Source organism: Drosophila teissieri, chromosome 3R (assembly GCF_016746235.2).
Source record: "Drosophila teissieri strain GT53w chromosome 3R, Prin_Dtei_1.1, whole genome shotgun sequence".
Lineage (NCBI taxonomy): Eukaryota > Metazoa > Arthropoda > Insecta > Diptera > Drosophilidae > Drosophila > Drosophila teissieri.
Window position 1 is genome coordinate 19,791,434 of NC_053032.1, and position 20,195 is coordinate 19,811,628.

Here is a 20,195-nt window from a genome sequence, read left to right on the forward strand (position 1 = left end):
ACTTGCATACTTACATACTAAGGAATTTAATAGATAGAGAATAAACAGATTCTTTATTTACCACAATCCGCGGGCAGCAGAGTGCAATCAATTAATGCAGCAGCCGCCGCCGAAGATGGCTCACACACATAAAAATGTTTCCCCGGAGTTTTGATGGCGGTGGTGGTGCAGCACGAGTGCAGCTTCCACATGTGACTCCATGTGTGTGTGTGTGTGTGTTTGTGTGTGTGTGCTATGAATAAGACAGGACGAAAACTTGGGCTTTTGACTTTGGCAGCGCCATGGAGCCGTGGAGTCAGGCAGCTAGGCAGCCAGGCACGGTTAATAAAACAGACAAACACTCAAACTTTTGCTATAAAAATATCCAGCTAGTGTGTGTGAGCGAGTTTTTTAAGTTGCCAGCGTTGTTTGCTTGCTAAACAAGTGCTATTAAAAGAGCATAAAAAGGTGGAAGGTGAATTGCGGGAATTGGGGAGTGGGGAATGGGGAATGGGGCCAAAGACAAAGACAAAGGAAACCCAGCCAGCATTCAGGCATCGTTAAGGTCCTGGCTGTCTGGTAGCAGGATGTGCCACTCCCTGTGCCGTAATAAGCCCCGGCAAATCTTCATGCAAACTCAGAGTTTTTATATTTGGCAGCTTAGGTGCACTTCTGCCGTTGTCCTTTTGGCGTTCTTAATGCACTGCACGGTGAAAAAAAATATACATACATATATAAAAATGAGTAACAAAAGCCGGAGCGGAGCCACTACATGATGCAGTGAAATTTTATGCGCTTAGTTTTTATTGCGGAATATTTTGCATGGCAGGGCAGTATAAAGAATTATCCACTAAAACTGTTGTAAAGCGGAGTCAAGTGTTTGTTAAGAAGCACAGCTTACAGCTCCACCTAACTCGAGAGCCACCACCGAAACTTTGGCCCCGACCCTTTTTTCTGTGGTGCAACCAATTTCGAGCTCGATGCGTTTGCGTTTGCGTTTGTGCGGCCAACGGGGCGTATGAGTAACATGTGCACTTTATGGAGGGAAGGGGCCTATTTGTTTTATTTATATTTCGCCGCGCTGTGCCATTTTGAGCGCGCATATTAAACAGGACATGGCTGTTTGTGTGGCCATGGCATCGGCATCGGCACTGGCAGGCCAGCGGGCAGGACACGGAGGACACGGAGGCCCAGAGACACGGCCAAAGTGCAAAATGCAGTAAAATATTGAAATTGTACAGTTCCCGTTGTGCAATGAGCCGCAATGCCAGCGACGTTTCAGTGTTTCAGTGTTCTCTCTGCACTATTTTTTTCGTATTTTTTTTCCCTTTTTTGTGTGCACTCACATGTGGGGAAGAATTTTGATTTTACGTGACTGGCATGCGACGATTGCAGTGTGGGTGGGGTGGGTGGTGTGTGGTGTGGTGTGGTTGCACTTTCGTACTGAAAAATAAAATAGTTCGAATCGAAACATTCGGGGCTCGATTATGGGGGGCTGGGTGATTTTGGAGCAGATTTTCTCTTATTTCCAATTAGCATTGCAAATTCATTTGCAGTTTATCGGGCTGAAATAATTCCACAGAACTCTGGCTGGCATCACCGATAATTTGAAGTTCTGCAAATCCATCCATTCACGCATTGATGTGTGATTCCTGCCAATTAATGCATTCTTCTTTAAGCCATTACCCATTATGCAGGTTTCGAGTTGTCTGAAAATCATTCTTGGCCTCAATAATAGGCCATAAGTCATAGAAATGTTAATAATCGAAATGTATATAAATTTGAAGTAATCTCACTAATTAAGATCTCAAAATCCCTTCCAAGTGCCCAAGAAAATAAGAAGACGTCAAGGCATTTGTTTTTAATTTTGTTTTTCTGTTTTTTGATTAACATTTTTCCATTTTATTTGATTATTTCTCTCTTGCTCGGCTGCAATCGCTGGCAGCGCCTTTTTCTATGCATATATTAACGTGTTTGCAGCCACACACTCAAGTGTGCGTAAGTGTGGGCGTGTGTGTGTGTATGTGTGTGTGTGTGTGATTGCGTGGGTGTTGGTGTGGGCATTAATGTGTGTTTGTGAGTTTGTTCCGGGGGCTTCGTTCGGTTTTGATTGAATTGGATAGGCTTTTGATAGGCGCTTAACATAATTATGGCATTTTGCTTGCACACTTTTCATAATTCTCTTTTTCATACTGTCTGTTTCTGTTTGTTGTTTATTTTTCATTCTCCGATTTTCCTGCTGCTGTCACAAATGCAATTATATAGGCGAGTTGCTGGGTTTGGTTGTTGTTCGGATCTGATGGGCGCTATTTAATGATCTATCATATGTCTGCGCTGGGCCTTTGCAAAAACAGATGCTCTCCTGCAGCTTTGTTTGCACTCGGCTTTGTTTTTTATTTTGTTTTTACATGTATATGCAAATATTAATACAATTTCCTTTTAGTTAGTTTGCCTTTGTTATGCGCACATATATCTTGCTTTTAATTATATGTTTTTTTTAGATATACCTTTTTCATATTTTTATATGTACATACACAACATTGAATCATTTATTTATATTTCTTTCGCTTACACCATAACTATGTTTATATAATTAAATATAATTATGCTATTATGTATATGTCGTAGAGTATTTCTGATTTCTTCTTCCGTTTCATTAAATTTATTTCGTAATTTTACCATAATTTTCCAACATTTCCAACATACGTTCAGCTACAATTTTATTTAATTTTCATTGATTTTCCATATATTTTCATTATTTATATATTTATATTTATATTTATATTTACGCATAGCTTGCTCTGACACACAGTTTTCTTGTCTGCTCAAATAACATTTATCATTGTATATATATATTGGTGTATATATATAGATTTGTATATATGTAAAGTGATGCATCCGTCGATGCACAGTTTGTCGTTGGCTTTCAAAAACATGTTATGCCAAGTTGAAAAAATAAATCAGTTTCCTTTGTCCGTAACATCGATTTGCTCTCATCACAACTTATAGAAATTAGACTCGCTTCTTTTGGCTCCACTCCGACGATTATCCAATTGAAAGATTTCTAATTTTGATTTCTCCGTTTTTGCATTATGAATTACTTGTTTTTCTCAATTTTCTCGTTTTCTTTGGTATGTAAAAAATAGTTTACAATTTGTATTCGCATTCGTTTTCCGTTTCCGTTTCCTAGCCGTTTTGCCTTTGTAAATACCATAAATAATTGTGTTTAGGTTTACATTTTAGTGTATAGTGTTACAGTTACAGTTACTCTTACGATTCTTAGCTACACATTGACTACAATTTGTATTTTGCTTTTGCTACACGTTTTTCTTTCATATCCTTTTCTAAATATTTCGCTATTTCCTTAGTTTCTTATAGGTTACCTTAATACATTTACACGGTACACAAACACAGATACATGAATAAGGATCCTTACGTGTGACTTTTGTGCGTGCCTGCGTATGCGTGTGCTTGTCTGTGTGTAAGTGTAGTAGCCTCTTCTATGGGTATCGTTTAGGATATATAGTTTGATCTAGTCATGGGTCCATCTACATATATATATATTCTCTGGCTCAATCGATCCGTTCGGTTTTCAGTGCAATTATCTACGCGATTTCTGGTGTGTTCTTCATTTTCGGGTTCGGTTTAGTTGTCGGTGCTTGACTCAGTTAGTACATTTACTTTGATATTTCTCTAGATAATGCTGGATAACACTCATAGTCGTGACTCAACTGATCAATGCTAATGCTGGACCATTTGACTGGCCCTTGACTACATGCTAATTCTTAGGCCTATGCACATCGATATATCGGTGAAATGATCATCGTAATGGAATCTATTGGAAAATCATAGGTTCTATGCATTTCGAAGATATCGAAGATGGGATCAATTTTCCAAAATGAGTTCTCAGTCAACGAAACATGTTTGTCTTAACCTTTTGTTTGTTTGCTTATATCTACGCTTAAATATTACTTTCGGTTTGTTATGCTTTCTTTTGCTATGTGAAACGTAAGCCCTGGTAAATCATAACCACTTTCTTAGTAGCACCCACTCTATTCTTACTCTGGTATATACATACCTACATACTCGTCTATATGTTTATACCTACTAAAATACATTTAGAGCTTCTCGTGTTTTCATTATTAATATATTTTTCTTCTTTTCGACTGGGGCGACTTCCTCGAACCGCAGGAAAGTCCCTCAAAAATAGACACAAATAACACACATTTAAACTTTGGTTTTCGGGTTTTCGGGTTAACCGGTTTTGGTTTTCGATTGATTAGATCAACTTTGGATTTCGACTATTGCACTTTCTGGCCTGTGTGGTTGCTGCTGTCGCCGTGGCGTATACTTAATCTAGGGTAAGATTGCACCTTCCTACACGTCGGACATGCCATAAACCTGAGCCACTGGTGGTTGTTGCTGCGCCTGCTGCTCGATGTTTGCGACCTGCTGCTGCTGCTGTTGCTGCTGTTGCTGTTGCTGCTGCTGCTGCACCCAGTGCGATGGATAGTACAGTTGGTGGATATAGTGTTGCTGCTGCTGCTGATGCTGGTTGTGTGTGTGCTGCTGCTGCTGCGTTTGGTAGGGCGGCTCCTTCACATATTCCCCGGACGTCTGCTGCTCATGTTGCTGCTGCAGCATCTGCTGCTGATGCTGCTGCTGTTGCTGCTGATGCTGTTGCTGTTGCTGCTGCTGCTGGTGCTGCTGCTGTGTGGGATACATGGCCATCCCTCATGGCAGCTACACGAGCAGACTGGGCGCCAGCCACTCATCCTCCGCCAGCTAAACGATGTACAATCGTTAGGCACCGCCACATCATCGAAATCCTGGAGCACTCACCTGTGGACTGACCTGGAACTGCTGCATCGGATAGGCGACCACTCCGGCCGCCTGCGGCAGTGCGCTGCCCACACTCTGTGTGATCTGCGGCGCAGTGGCTGCCGCTGCACTGGCCAGCTGAGGCTGGGGCGGCACACTCTGCCAGGTGCCAGGCAGCTGCACGCCCATTCTGAAGTGGCAAACAACAAATAGGGCATAAATAAAGGCATAGTAACTAACACAAAATATTTAAAAGTATTTATTTATGTGTTTACTACAGTATTAACGCTACTTTTCTGCCCAAAAAAAACAGATGTCGAACTCACCCCATGTATCCTGCCTGCTGGTAGCCGGCGAATTGACCGTAGGTGAATCCCTGCATGCCCTGCAGGAACTGTCCTGGCTGGAGGGCACTGGCGGGGGCTGCCGCCGGATATGTGGGTGCCGGCGGGTACCAGTATCCGGCCACCTGCTGTCCGTAGGCAGCCGCTGCGGCCGCCGCGGCCGCCGAGCCGAAGGGGAATCCCTGGGCCAAGGCCCCACCGGCAATGGCCGACATGTGGTTGGGGTCGCCACTCTCCTTGCCCCACGCACACTTCACCGGCTGCTGGTTGATCTCCGTGTTGTTGACGGCCACGATGGCGTGGGTGGCCGCCTCCTTGGTGGAGAAGCTGAGAACGAGAGGAGAACGAATTGGTTTTTCTTATTTATTCTTAATAATTCTTGTTCATATATCATATAACTATAAATAACTATCTTAAAAAACGTGATTAGATTGGAACAACGAAATTAAAAAAATAAAACATTTAATTTATAATTAGCTATCAGATATTTCTGCAGCATTTCCCTTATTGGATTTTTGTTTTTCGAAAGCAGGCAGCAGATTGGCCTGGTTTAATTTCCGCTTAACCCGCTGCGGCAACAAAGCGCAAAAGTGGTACAAGCGTCTGTGGAATTATTCCGTTGTTGCTGGATTGGTTATAATGATGCAGCAACTCTGCCACAGCTGCTGCTGCACTTGTAGTCCCCGAGCTCATTATGTTACAAAATGCCAAACAATGCCTCCGCTACGCTCCGCCTCCCGCCTCCTGCCTACTGCCTCCTGACTACTGACTTCTGCTCCCTCCTCCGCCCTTTCACTCACTTTCTCCTCGACTTTCTTTTCCCCTTCGCCGCTTTTTTTGCATCACGTTTGCAACACACAAATGAGTTTTGGAGCAGTGCACAAAAGGCGCCCATGGACATGGCCAGTAACTGCAATGCGTTTGTTGCCCACCCCTCGCGCGCTCATCACACTTCACACGTACACTTCACAATAAAAAGGCTACTAATACTAATAAACTAAAATATAAAGTTTGTTTATAAAGTTACAGTGCACTCGTTTAAACTTGTTTGAATAAGACATTGCCATATTAATGATATAGTTTTTTATGATCAAAATTTCAGTTCCAGCCATATTTTTTCTCAGTGAGTGAATCCTATCCGTATCTGCCCTTTTGGTTGCGGTGGGGTGAACCCGGTCCGTCGTGGGCCAACGGCTGCCATTAAAACCCTATCAGCATTCGTGACGGCAGCTGCGATCTCCACCACCGGCACCACCAGCACCACCGGTACCCAACCACCTCTGCACCTCCTGCACCACCGACTCCTTGGCTGGGGGCTTATCCCCCCGCGTTTTTACTCGTTTTTTTTTTGGTTTTTACTCTTTGCCGTGGCATCATTGTCGTCGCTGTTATTGCGGTTCATTGTTCTGTTTGTAACTTCAAATTTGCCTCTCGATGTTGCTGTTGTTGCATGCCTTGTTATTGTTGTCGAGTGTAAAAGTGTTGTTGATTTATTAACGGCGAGCGGTTTGCATGGGGGCCACGCACACATTCATGTGGCGTGTGGTGTGTGTGCAACGGCGACGATGACAATGAGAATACACCGATGACACCGCACCGCAGACCGCAGCACACGCACACCCATGCAGGCGGCAAATCAAAATGGCGGCCCACAAAGGGTTAATGTAGCACACTTATGGGGGCACACTGAAAAGGGGGAAGATTGCTCCATTATTTGATCGATTGCCTGATCGCTCATTGTGCGGCGGGGTACTTTGGAAATATGGAAGCACACCAAATGTAAAATTATAATAGGAATAAGAAATCATATTTGACAAACAAATAAATAATTTGTTAAACTGTTAAATGAAATATTTTTAATATTTCGTCTTAATAACATATTTTTAAATAAGTCATTTAGTAGATTTTGTAATCTATTTAGATTTGGTATGTATTTAAATATTTTCCAGTCCACTTACCGCACGAATGCATATCCTTTGTCCTTGAAGACCCGTATCTCCTGTATTGTGCCGTACGGCGAGAAGGTCTTCTGCAGGATCTCCTCGTTGAGGAAACCGGAGAGGGCGCCGTTGATGCCGCCACAGTAGACAGTGCAATTGGTGGGGCTGCTCTGGTTGTAGACCTCGTCAAAGGTCAGCGGCTTGGCGTTCACTGCGGAAGAGCGAGATGTGACATTGAGATGCGGGATTGAGAGATTGGTGGGTTGGATTGCATGGTGCTTGATGCTTGGTGATTCAGATGGAATGGGATACTCACTGTCTGCCTTGGTTGCCGGCGGCTTTCGGGTGGCCCAATTTGTGCGTATCGAGCGCGAGCCCAGCCATTGGCCATTCATTGCAGTGATGGCGGTTTCCGCCTCCTGCAACGAGCCAAATTAAATGGAGAGCGCAATTAGCTAAGAGCCCATTCCATTTACGCGGGCTTGTCTAGCCGCCTAAGCCGCTTACGGCGGCTGCTAAGTCGCCTCGAAAGACTGCTCTTGGTTTTTAAGTACGGATCCCAGCCCCAAATTTATAAACAAACAGCTCAGAAAGTGTTAAGGCAGAGGCAACAAAAGTGGCAAGCACTTGGAAAAATATAATTATCCTTCAATTAGTCGCAATTCTATCGACGAAAGCAGAACAAGATTAAATTCCAAACAACTTAGCGAGATCTTTAAAATGATTAAACTGTTTTACTTTTATTACTTAAACTATGAAAATGTAAGAGTAATAATGATTTTTTTGAGTGCCTAAGCGGCGATGAAAAAATAAAAAAAAGAACGTGGAAAAACAATCGCGTTGGAAAGTTGCTCCTTGTGGTTAGCAGGCGACATTGTTGCTGCTGCTCTTTGATTTTCCTTGGCTGCGTTTTGTGTAAAGTAAAGTAAAAGCGGGAGAAAGTGGGCGGTGGAGGAGGAAAAGGAAAAGGGCAGGGCTATATACGTAGCATTTACAAGGCCGTGCACAAATTATAATTTCAATTTCGCATAAAAGGTAATTCGTGCGTATCAAACGTGATTCATGCCGAAATGATTGCAACTGCCAGGAGGTCTTGCATGCAGTCTGCTTTCCCCGTGTGTATTGTATGTGTATGTGTATGTGTGTGTGTGTTTGTGTGTGTCTGTGTGTGTGTGTGAGTGTGCTTGAGAGTGTTTCCGTGTATGTGTGGTGGGCGTTTCATAGCAATTTACTTGCGGCACACCAAAAGACCGAAGACCGAAAGCGAGCGGAGCCGGCTAAAGCAATGCAATGCAATAATGGCATCTGCGGCGCTGCAGACGCTGCAGCTGCTCATTGCACGTCCTTTAAATGGCGGCAAAGTCGAATCCGCATCCGGATACGACTGCGGCTGGCAGCAACTGTAACTAGGCACCTACAACAGCCCGCCCACCAACCCACCCACCTTCCATCCTTCGTCCTTTCTTTTTTTCCATTAATTTTCCTACTCTTTGTGGCGGCTACGTGCAGCGCTCGAAATCAGCGTTGACGTGCACCGGCTGAAAAACGACGTTTTCAAACCGAAAGCAGACTCGAACTTTAGAAGGGGAAAACTTTCGAGGGTTTTCAAGAGCAGATCTCATTCGAGGGGTCTGTAATTGCTAAGCGTTTATAGACCTTCTCCAATCCTTAAACATATTTGATCTTTGTTTCCTAGCTCCAATTCTCATTCAGAACTAAAGTCAGTTCTCAGTTAAATGTATAAAAATGACGCATTAAAGTCGTTTGTTAAATAGCTCTTACATGGTGCTTAAAATCCCTCAGCGTAAATTGCTGTGTATTGGTTTTCTTGGCCCTGTAATTTAACCACTTGAGTAAGAGTCAACAATTGAGTGCTTGCCCCGTCAGCGATAAACCACGCAACTGTCGCCCAACTTTGTCCGTAATTTAATGTCTGAATGTGTGAGTGCCAGGATGTGTGTATGTGTGTCCTATGTTTGCCAGTGTGCGCTTGTTCCCGGGCAACGTCGCTCAGTTTGCGTGCGTGCGCATTTTTATGCATTGCCAGTTGCATTTTTCATATTTGCATAAACTATAAATTTTACATTTTTTAAGCGATACGCATCGTTGATTACATATATATACACTCACGTGCCCTCACTGCAGAAACGGCAACAACAATAACGACAGCAATGGCAACCACAACAAGAACAAGTCCTGCAAACAATACCACAATACCCAGCCCTCGTCCTGCGACGAGGGTTTCTGCCGGGCATGAAATGTTATTTAAATATTTCACCAATGACTTTACGCCAGCTTAAAGCCCAGCCCAGCGTTGCGCCCGATTGTTCGTCCTTTCGCAGCGGGATACATCCTTCAGGACTTATCAAAGGACAGACACTTCAAGTGCAGTTACAAGTGCAGTTGTGCCGCTTTCTTCTTTGCCAATTCCAATTGCAATCGCATGTGTCAATGAAAATTGTCTTGCCATGATTGTGTGTGGATTAGAGGAATGAGACGGAGAGTTTGTTAGAACAACTTTGGCCCTGGCTAATGCAATGGCCAAGACCAGACACACACGCACACACACGCAAAAACTTGTCCTAACTGCAACGGACATTTTCGGTCGAGTTTTTCCAGTTTTCCCAGCTTTGACCAGTCTTTGAAGCCAGGAAACTTTATCAATCATTTTGGTGGCAAATTGCTTAGAAAACAGGAAGTGGATGCTAGTGAACGCAGAAAGCAAGCGAACAGAATAATGGTTGAAAAAATATATAAAGCATTAATACTTGAACATGGGCAATTTTGCATTGCTAAAAGTTCGAATGGCACCAAGTCATATCCAAGTTAATCCACCTCGACACAGAAATCTTCAAGCACCCTTAATGACTTGATTATAGCACAATTTCGGGCCTCAAGAGCCTCTCAAGTAATTTACCAATTCATCTTGCTCAAAATGGAAACCCGACGACCGCAATATGGCACCCACTACGACTTGTCGAACTATTTATGAAAGTCCGACCCAAAAGCCAACCGAATCGAAACCAAAACTGTTGTTGGCCGAAATGCCTAGGCTAATTGCAAATCTACGGCATTGGCTCAAGACTGGAGACAGACGACAATGGAAACTGGCCTGGGTTTTGGGCCCATTTCGCATCATTGGCAGTTGGAGCGACACATTTTGTTTGTGTGCGGTTTTGGCTGTTGTTTGTTGACTGGGCGAAATTAATTAATGGTGAATGGCAAATTTGCAGCTAATAGGAGGAAAACTTGAATCGTTTTCTGGTCTGTCGCTGTGACAACTAACTTGTGGTGCACTGGACAAAAATGAGCTTAACTTGGGAGATAAAGTCTTCAACACTATGATGCATATGGCATATGTGAGATATTTTTCTGGAATCGTGAACGGTCCATTTTTCATAGCGTTTTAAGTTTTAACTCGCCTTTGATTAAAACTTCAGGCCTGCTTCGAAGTTTTTGCTTGTCGCTGGAAAATTTTCTAAATGACAACTTCCGCCTTCGAGATAAGTTAATTAATTTTCATGGACATGGCTGGCTGAAAACTTTTCCCCATCCGCGACACTCAAATTTAAGAACATTTTGCGTTGCGTACAGATTGAATTTTCAGCGAAACTTGTGTAAAGTCAACTGGGACCGAGAGTGAGAGAGCCGGGTCTTTTGTAAATATTGATTACTTGATAAGGCGCAGAATCCTTTAATGCTGCGTACCGTTGACCATGGCTAACAACGGCAACGAGTTGGGATGGACCAAAGTTTCCAGGGGGTGGGGGGTGTGGTGGTAACAAGACCAAAAAGGCGAAATACCTTCATTAAGCGAATGAAGAAAAGCAAAAGTAAGTTGAAGAATTTTTAAGTGGTTTAAAAGGGTTTTGTCATACTTTTCATGTGGATCTCGACGGGATCAGGAACCCTTTATCTAACGCCACAAAATGGGGGATGCCGCTGGTTGCGGCTGACGTTTTGTGTGTACAAAATATACAAAAACACCGTACACCGTAAGCCGAAAGCAAGACATTTTAAATGTTTATTAAAACAATAAGGAAATGGCTTGTGCCGAAAACGGAAAAAGGCCAGGCGGAAAAGGAAAAGGAAAAACTGTTGCGAAAGAAGGTGAAAAAAGGCCAGCTCGACACACAAAAAGGGGATAATCCCACGCCCGCACATAGACGACACCCTTGGCACATGGACACATTCAAGGAAAAATAAGAGGGTTCTGGCTTTTCTTACGGCGACCGTTTTGTCTTAAAAAAGGTAGCAGACGTCCAGTATTTAGTGTTGGCCAAGCCCATTCCTTCTTATTTGTTTTTTTCATCGGCTAAAAGGTTTTCTTGCCTTCCCAGCTCCTGCTAAGCTGGTTTAGCTTTGTTCTTCGGTCAGATTCATTAACGTGGCTATTTAGATAAGCGTGAATGTAACCAACCAACCAATCCCAATCCCAATTCCAATCCGAGTTCCCAGTCCCAAGTTGAATATTAAAGCTGTCCAGATAACAAAAAAGAGAAGACCAAAAAACACCAGCATCTCAGTTCACAAGTCGCAGTTCCGATGATGATTTTTTGATATTTATAAAATAACTCAAGTGGCAAATCGTTTGCTCAGTGAAAATGCTCTTCCATTTGCGGACTTCTCGAACGATAATGATGGTCGACATCCAGCATTATGATGTTCTGGCCATCGAAGGGCGCAGATAAGGCCCAGTCATCTTTGAATCTGTCTGGCCCAGTCAACGGTAAAAACTGTTTTCATTCCGCTTAGGCCCAAAACGCTTTTCGATTTTTGACCACACTCACACACACATCCAAATTTTTGGGCGATTGGGATTCTGGGTGGGTTGTGGGAGTTGTTGACCAAAAAATCAGTATTTCACGCTAGAACGCATTTTTGTCAAGGCATAATTCCATGGGATTTATTTATGTACGAGTATGTCAGCTCTGGCCGTTGTTTCCCCCAACCCCCATCCATTCAAACATTTTTTTTATAGTTACTGCCTGCGAGGCTTGAGCTTATGCGTGTGTGTGTAGGCAGTTTGTAAGCCGTGGTGTCCCTACATCGCCCTCAAATCACTAGTTCCTGAATTATTATGGAAAGCATAAAATGAATGTCCAGGCCATTTATATTTATAACCGAGTTTTGTACGCTTCAGCAAATTTATTGCCTGGCTTGAAATTAAATAAATTGAAAAGCTCTAGGGCGGGGTAAAAACTTTAAAGGCAGCCAGAAATATCGGAAGAGTTTTCGGGTATTGGGTTGAAATCTGTTTGATAAATTAGCTGTGATTTGATTGCATATGTCCTGCGATAGAGAAATGTCCTTTTGAAGCTAATTGATTTACGCTTGTTTGGAGATTTGTTTATTCGTATGTAGACTAAACTCATTTTATTTAAAGAACACATAAATAGCTGGCCAAAAAATGAGTTAGCATCGAAGGGGTAATCAATCTCATGGTGGTGGCTGATATTTCTGGCTGATAATTTTGGCTCTGGCAAGACGGCACGTAGCGCAAATTAAGGCCAATGTATGCGGAATGCTTTTTAATTTAAGTGCACATGCACATGACAAGCAGGCAGCAGGAGCAACACGCAACGGAATCATAAAAGAAACATCGCCACTGCCATTCGACTGGGTGGTTCGGTGGTTGGGTGGTGCGGGCTGTTTGGAGATTGGGCGGTTGGGTGGTGCGAGGTTAACCACAGGCATTCTGTGCGCCGCGGCGACAACGGCAGCAGCGACAACAATAAGAACAAATGATAATAATGCAACAATGAACTGCACAAGAAGATGATGAAAAGAATGGGGGGCGTGGCCGGGAAGTCGACATTATATCTTGTTCGCTGCACACATTGTCAATTCGCTTGCCTCCTCCTCCTCATCATCATCCTCCTCCTGCTGCATGCATTTCTTTTATTTGTATTTTTGTGGCCCTGCTGCCATCTTCTTCTTGTGTTGTGGCAACTTTTAAATAAATTTAAGTGCATTATACAACGAAAAATCTGTCGTCGAAAGCAAAACGAGGCAAAGGCGGTGGGCGTAATGCGATTAAATGCATCTCGGGCGGGCCCTGAGCCTGCCTTTGTCTCCATAACGCTGGCAAATAAGTTTTGTGTCAAAATGAAAAGCCACTCAAGATGCAGCTGGCGGTGATTTCCTCTTCCTGAATGTGCTGATCGCCTTTTATTTTTGCCATGTGAGTGTGCAATAATATGTTAATATGCCTCGGCTGTGTGACAATAACAGAAGCCGTCGGCAATGGCGAAAGGCATTAGCATTTCCGGTGGAGCAGGAAGTACTGCACGGAAATAAAAATGTGTGCAAAAATAAGGTAATATTCCAATCATACTTAGAGCATAATATGAAAAGATAGCTTCTTCCTTACAAGACAAACACAATATTTATGCCTGTAACAAGTGCAGCTGATGGAATGCTGGTTTCTCTATGTGTATTCCACTCCTGCCATCGACATGTTTATTGCGTTTAATGCTAGCGTAAATTTTTTCGTACTCGCCGGCGTTGTTGTTGTGATTTATGATGCTAATGACACGCAGACAGGCGTCGTCTTCCCGAGAAGAGCTCCCCATGCAAATGCTCAGCTTGCCTTGATGGTTATTAAATTATGGCAATTTGTATGCGTCGCGCTGGAGGAAGAAGCGCAAAAGGAGCTGGCGTGGGAGGAGAGGTAATGCTCTGGTGTTTATTTAAAACATGTTGCCAAACAATTTACGTTAAATATTTCTCGAGATGCTTGAGCAGATCTGGCATTTTGGCATTGGGTTTATGCAAAGCCATGGCGATTGGCAAAATTTCATGCGCCGGCAAACGGAAGTGCTGAATGAAAGAAAACTGTTTCTTCCTTTTCCGCTTGCAGTTGCCATTGCAATGCGCACACATGCGACTGTATGCGAGTGTGTGTGCGTGTGTGTGTGTGCAGTAAGCCATTCGAAAAATAACTTTTCAATTTCCGCAAAACCACAGAAAATATCAACTTTGCACAAAAATTTAATAAAACTTTTCGCATAAATAAAATTTGCATTAAATCAGCTGCAAGCGACGCCGGGACTCAGGCACAAGGGGGCGTGGCGGCTTAGGGCGTTCCGACTGTGTACAAAACGCATGTCGAGAAACTTAATTTGAAATATTTGAGTTTGCTATTTGCTCTGTGAGTGTGTGTGTGCGTGTGTGTGCATGCATTTGTGTGTTTGCACTTCTTCCTCTTTTCGTTTGCATCGAAACTAATCGAGAAAGTTCGAAAATTGGCATCCCATTCCCCACTTGCAGCACAAAAAGTTAACTAGTTAGCTGGGGAAAAGCATTAAGTATACGCCGCATTGGCCATAATTCCAACTAAAACAAGTCACTTGCCAAAAGGCTTCGAACGGCGTGTTCGTTTTTGGCTTAAATATATCTATATATACACATATATGGCCGAATGACAGCTGGGCGGGCGATCGAAGGGGGCGTGGCAGCAGCCAAGTGTCAGAGATTATGTCGTATTTGCACACGACACATTCCAGCGCAAATCCGCGCTCATCTCTTCGATGTCAAACAAATCATTGGCTTGCCTGCCAAATCATTGGGCCATGTCGGCTGCACACTTGATGGCATTAGCATTAAAATTTAATTAATAATTTCGAACATTTTGCCGCCTAATTGACTAGCGGCACCTTTGGCTTTTACGCCTTCTCCGGCAACTGATTTGGCTTTTCGCAAAGTACGCTCGCATGTGAGCATAAATCTCCGTGTGTGCTTGGTTGGTTTCGGGTTCTAAGCCTTAAGCTACCGAATTTTTTCTGCTCCACTGGCTGACACGCAATTCACTTGGCTTTAGTCAGCAGCCTTTGATGATTTAAACCATGTTTATGCCATGCGTTTTATGAATTTTCGTCATTTCCAACCCATCGGAAGAAGAGGAAATGGTTGTAAAAAATTAAAGACCCCATAGGTTTTACCATCTTTTATAAAACTAGTCACGGGAAAAAATGTTTCTTTCATGTAAAAAGTTTTTAAAAATCTTGAAGTCTTGAATTTCAAAAGCTGAACCAGTTTCTTGACATGATTTAACCACAAGGACCTTCCATAAATTGGGTAAAGTTCTCCCTTCTCCCGACTTCTCTGCCTCTTTGTCGAATTTTCTACCTATTAGGCACATGAAATTCAATCACAACACACATACACACAGGGATATGGGGATATGGAGTCCTGCCAGCAGTCACTTGGACCCTTATCAGTTGCGGTTTAAACATATTGAATATGATGTGTAAATGTTTACAGTGCCCCAAGGGTGGTTTCTTTTCGGGTTATTCTTTCTGGCCTCGGGAGCCCGTGAGATTCGCTGCATCTGTGGCCATAAAAAAACATTACAGATTCGTGAGCCGCACACTTTTGATATACGAGTGTGTCCATGAGGAAGAGAATAAAATCAAATACTCGCCCCTTGGCAGTTAACCGGGAAAAGGAAAAGCTGAATGCATTAAATCTTAAAAATGTGTGCGCTTCGTTTGGCTTTTCTTTGGCTTATGTATATCTTGAGCAAACGTGGCCAAGGAGTGGGTAAGGATGGGGTTTTGGGAAAGGTAGGCGAAGCCACAGGTGTCTTTTGATATGTTAAGTTGCTGGAACGTCAAATGGGATTGCAGCTAAAGTTTCCACTTGTTTTAATTAAGATTTCATTTGCCAAATTCCCCCTTTGTGCGCTTTTGTGTGTGTTTTGTGTGCTTACTTAGAGAATTAAACTTGTGTAGCGACTAATGCGAGTTTGATTGAAACATTTCTAATTGCCAGCGAAGGAAGCCTTTGATGTTGCAAATCTTCTGCGATAGCTTACCGATTTCTTGACAAAGCTGACAAAGCCATAGCCCTTTGATTTCAACGTCTGCGGATCGCGCACAACTCTGCAGTCTCTGCAAGAAAAGAAGGAGAACATAAAAATATTTAATCTCGGGTAAAACTTTTCCCAGCGAGAGTGGGAAACAATTAAAAGGTAGCTTTACATAATTTATTTGGGTAATTTAGAGTTATCTGTTTAATGTTCAGCAAAGGTCCTGTGAAGATGGCAGGACCCCTTGAGCAAATTAAAAGGCCAAGTTGAAGTCGGGAAGCAAAAGTCGATGTCGACATTGGAAATCCAATGGAATTACGTGTGAGGAAATATGAGGCGTTGGGCGGAGAAAGGGGGATTTCGTAATGGAAGTGCAGAGATATGGAGTGCAAGCCACCGCCTTCGAGGGTGTTTCAGTGGGCGTGGCCAAGGGGATTTGCCACGGCCTCCATTCGCCATTCCCCATTCCCCAATCCCTATCTCCATCTCCATCCCCATTCCCATTCGCATTCTCAAACTCAATACCAATCCCATTCCGAAAACCCGTAGCCCCGCCAAACCACCAAACCACGTGTCGTGCCATGTCGTGGACGCTGCTCGAGAATCGGGCGTCAGCATTCGGCTTAAATATGTTGGCCCGTCCAACCTAAGCCACGAAGAAATATTTAGCCCCCTTTTCGCTTCAACACCCATGCATGGCCATGTGTGTGTGCGAGTGTGAGGGCCAACCGCAACAGCAACAACAAGCTGGCGGAGCCACTAGGCAACCAGTTTGGGCCACTCCGAAAAAGTTTGGGTTCTCTGAAAATTCAGAAAAGAAGTGGAGGCCATTTTAAATGCATTTTTAAAAGAAATGTTTATAAAGGCATTTATGCAAATGAAATGCCTGCAATTTCAATTTAGATGTTTATTATGGCAATGAATATTGTTATAATAATAACACATTAATTATCAGCATTTTTTCCTTTGCAGCATTAGTTTTATTACTTCCCGAAATATTCTATATAGTATATTTTTTTTGAAAGTGTACGGGGCCAACAAGGCAAAACCCGCATGTCGACCACGGCATTTAAAAAAGGCCAACTTGATTGTAAATCACGATAAAAGTCAATTTTTAATATGAGTTTTAGTTTAGTCCGTGTTACCCTCCCCCCTTTGCCCACCCACCATGTTAAGTGGCTGGCGAAAAAAAAAGAAGAAGGAAACGTATTTTAATGGCCTTTGGCGCTTTGGCTTTGGTGGGCCGCTTCAAGGCTGTGAATTTATGGGTGGGCTGACCAGAAGCGAAATTGCAATGCGATTGCCAGCAGCCAGCGCGATGCAGTCGATGCACACATAAATATCGAACAAAAAACATATTTAATTAAAGTTTAATATTTATTAGCTACCAGTGGAATTCGGCTGCGATTGCCCGGGGCCGAGGTTTGTCTGGTTTGGTCAGGCGAAAGGTTTTCCGACCGGCGCAAGTAAACACGGCTTTATGGCCAACACCAATACAAGCAGGAGGGCAAACACTTTCAGTGTATGTATATCAATACACTGACACAATGGATGTGAGCAATTTGAATGAATTTAAGTTATTTTGTATATCGACAAGTAAAAACATCCCGACTAAATTCTAGTCTCTTGCTTGTACAGATTTAGAACTGAAATCTGCGCAAGTTTTTCTCAGTGCCAGCAACACACACATCCTGGCTGCCTGTCAGCGGTGCTGACTGCCATTGGGAAGGATTGTGCTAACAAATTAAAGGCCAGGACAGTATGTGCACTCCCTTGGAGACCTCCACCTCCACCTGCACCTCCACCTCTGCCCAAGTAACCCACCCAACGCCATCTCCCCGGAGTATATCATATTTCACAATCGATAAACATCACAGTTCATATTTTCATAACGTTTTTGTTTGAATATTTTAACATGCAGACACAACATCACAGTGGCGTGGGGATGGTGTACAATTTCCTGCTTGCATGTAAATACAACTTCGAAAATGTCTGCAAGTGCTCTTCGCTCCGCACACATGTACATATAGTATAGTATAGTATAGTATAGTAGGGGCTGCAATAATATATTTGAACATTTAACAGAAAACAAACACAACCTTTGTGCCCCGGGCCAAGAGATTTTCGTGGAGTAGCATCGATGGCCCTCGAACTGCGTTTGCCACACAGTTTGTTATCATGCACGAAATGCTTGCGAAACTTGCAGGCAACGGCTGCAGCCAATGGGGGCGGGCACATCGGCTTCTGGGGGCGTGGCACCAGCTGTGCCCAATGTTTGTCCAAAGAATTGAGCGACGCAGTCGCTGGGGAAAGTGTGAGGCGCTCGGGAGATGCAAAAGACAACCACGGAAGTCTGATGTCAAAGTGATTGCAATATACCCTTTACTTGCGCCTTAAATATTCTAAAAAATATAAATAAAGTAATAAATATATTTAAATTTCGAAGAAAGTTTATATTTATTGTTGTGTAGTGTCATGTATCACACTCCAAAGTTTTAACACCAATTTAAGCATTAAGCCTACAGTCTCTCGAACACGGCAAGCTAATGATTCTCGAGTCGTATCACTCAACAATGAAGAACAATTTGAATTCGAAAGTCAAAGGGTAAAAGTTGAAGAGCACTTAGGGAAAGGGGATAAATGCATGTGCATAAGTAAGATCTGTATGCACATGTACGGCCATAAGCCTTTCCGTCTTTCGGTTTCCCCTTCTTTTGCTCTCGACTGTGGCCAATCAATATATTTTTTACAAATATTGGCAAAAGTTTTGCTTATGGCTTAAGCCCTGTGCCTGATACTCGAAAATAAATTTAACCAGAGAGGAGAAGGAAAATATTTTGCTATCTTAAGTGCATAAAACTATAATCGTTAAACAAAATATTTCGCATACTCGTACACGCACGCACTCATACAAATGCGGTTATTTATACTGCATACATACTCGTACATATATATATATTTTTTTGGCTTTATTCCCAAAGCCTTTGGCCCGGGACTCGAGTAGCTTTTGGCCCGATCTATTTTTGGGGGGATTTGTGGGCCGAAAGGACGAAGGAATGTTTGCGGTGCGCGCTGAGCGCATTAGTTGTGGAGTCCTCGCTATTTTGGCCTTTGCAATTGGTTTATGCCAGCAATGCAGCTGCAGCTCCCATTCCGGCCCCTCAGCCATGTGTGGGAAATTCTTTTGTATTTGAATTAAAATTGCATAGATGATTTATAGACGCTTCCAAGTTGGCCGGCTGAAATAAACTTATGCATGGGATTTTTGTGCACCACAATGGTGAAATGGGGTAAAGTGGGAAGTGTAAGCCCATTGATAACTGCATGAGATATAGCTCTTGAGTTTGAGTGGGCTTTTCCCGGTGGCAAACACACAAAATATGAGTTTGATATCGAGAACGTAACGTTTCTAGCAAGACAACAAATAAGTACGGAAACAGTTGAATGTTGGCGTCCATAATTCTTCTGCATGTAGCCATTGGCATGGCCTTATCATTACCATCCAAATACCTTACCTGGCTTACCTTACCATTCAAATATAGACATAAGAAAGGCTACAATGGCCAAGACATGGACTGGTAACACATTTATTGGGGCGTAACTTGCCTACGCAACTTAACCAGCAATTTGCAATTTCCTGGCCACTTTAAGAGCATTATCTGCACCCCATCGGCACACTTGGCAGACATATAATTTACAAATCGGTCGATCGGAAAGGAAAGGAGGGGATAGGAATCGGGCTGGCAGGACATGCTGAACACATCAACAGCGATGGCAAACACAAATTACTCAGCAGTGCAAACAAATGAAAAGCGATAATATCGCGTACAGCACAAGGGAGAATATAGAATGGAGTATATATGTATACATATATCTACAGGATTAGCTGAAGCCAAGTCAAAATCCCTGGCACTAAATCAATGAATGGCGGTTGTCCTTCAATTTCCTTTTTGGCCACGTTGGTGCAGCGAGAAGAATGGAGAATGGGTAGCTCATCGCATCTCATCCAGCATCCGACATTGGCATCATCATCGACATTGAGTTGCGTGTTTGAAATATTGAAATATTTTTGTTGGCCATGTTTACACATCGGGCTATTGACTGCGCACAGTTATTCCGCATTTCGGTTTTTTTTTTTTTCGCCTCCCAGTTTTGAATTTCCATGGCGAATTTTTTCGCCAAGCATTTTTATTCGATTTGTGTTTGTCTCGTGCTTGCATTTTATTGGCTTCCTCTGCGCCGATAACCCTGATGGCTGATGATGATTTCCATTTCCTTGTTCGATTGCAGATCGGAGGC

General features: G+C 43.1%; 1 protein-coding gene across 1 annotated transcript in view; it reads right to left on the reverse strand.

Annotated features, from left to right (window-relative positions):
• Positions 1 to 4,573: 4,573 nt before the first annotated feature.
• The window catches only part of LOC122619344 (nucleolysin TIA-1), a 96,998-nt gene continuing 81,376 nt past the window's right edge, over positions 4,574 to 20,195 (reverse strand). The window contains exons 4-9 of the mRNA XM_043796210.1: positions 15,903 to 15,978; positions 7,401 to 7,503; positions 7,103 to 7,295; positions 5,127 to 5,471; positions 4,822 to 4,990; positions 4,574 to 4,764 (exon numbers count right to left, since the gene is read on the reverse strand). Of these exons, the coding sequence (XP_043652145.1) occupies positions 4,723 to 4,764; positions 4,822 to 4,990; positions 5,127 to 5,471; positions 7,103 to 7,295; positions 7,401 to 7,503; positions 15,903 to 15,978 (928 nt within the window). The 3' untranslated portion in view covers positions 4,574 to 4,722. The remainder of the gene's footprint in view (positions 4,765 to 4,821; positions 4,991 to 5,126; positions 5,472 to 7,102; positions 7,296 to 7,400; positions 7,504 to 15,902; positions 15,979 to 20,195) is intronic.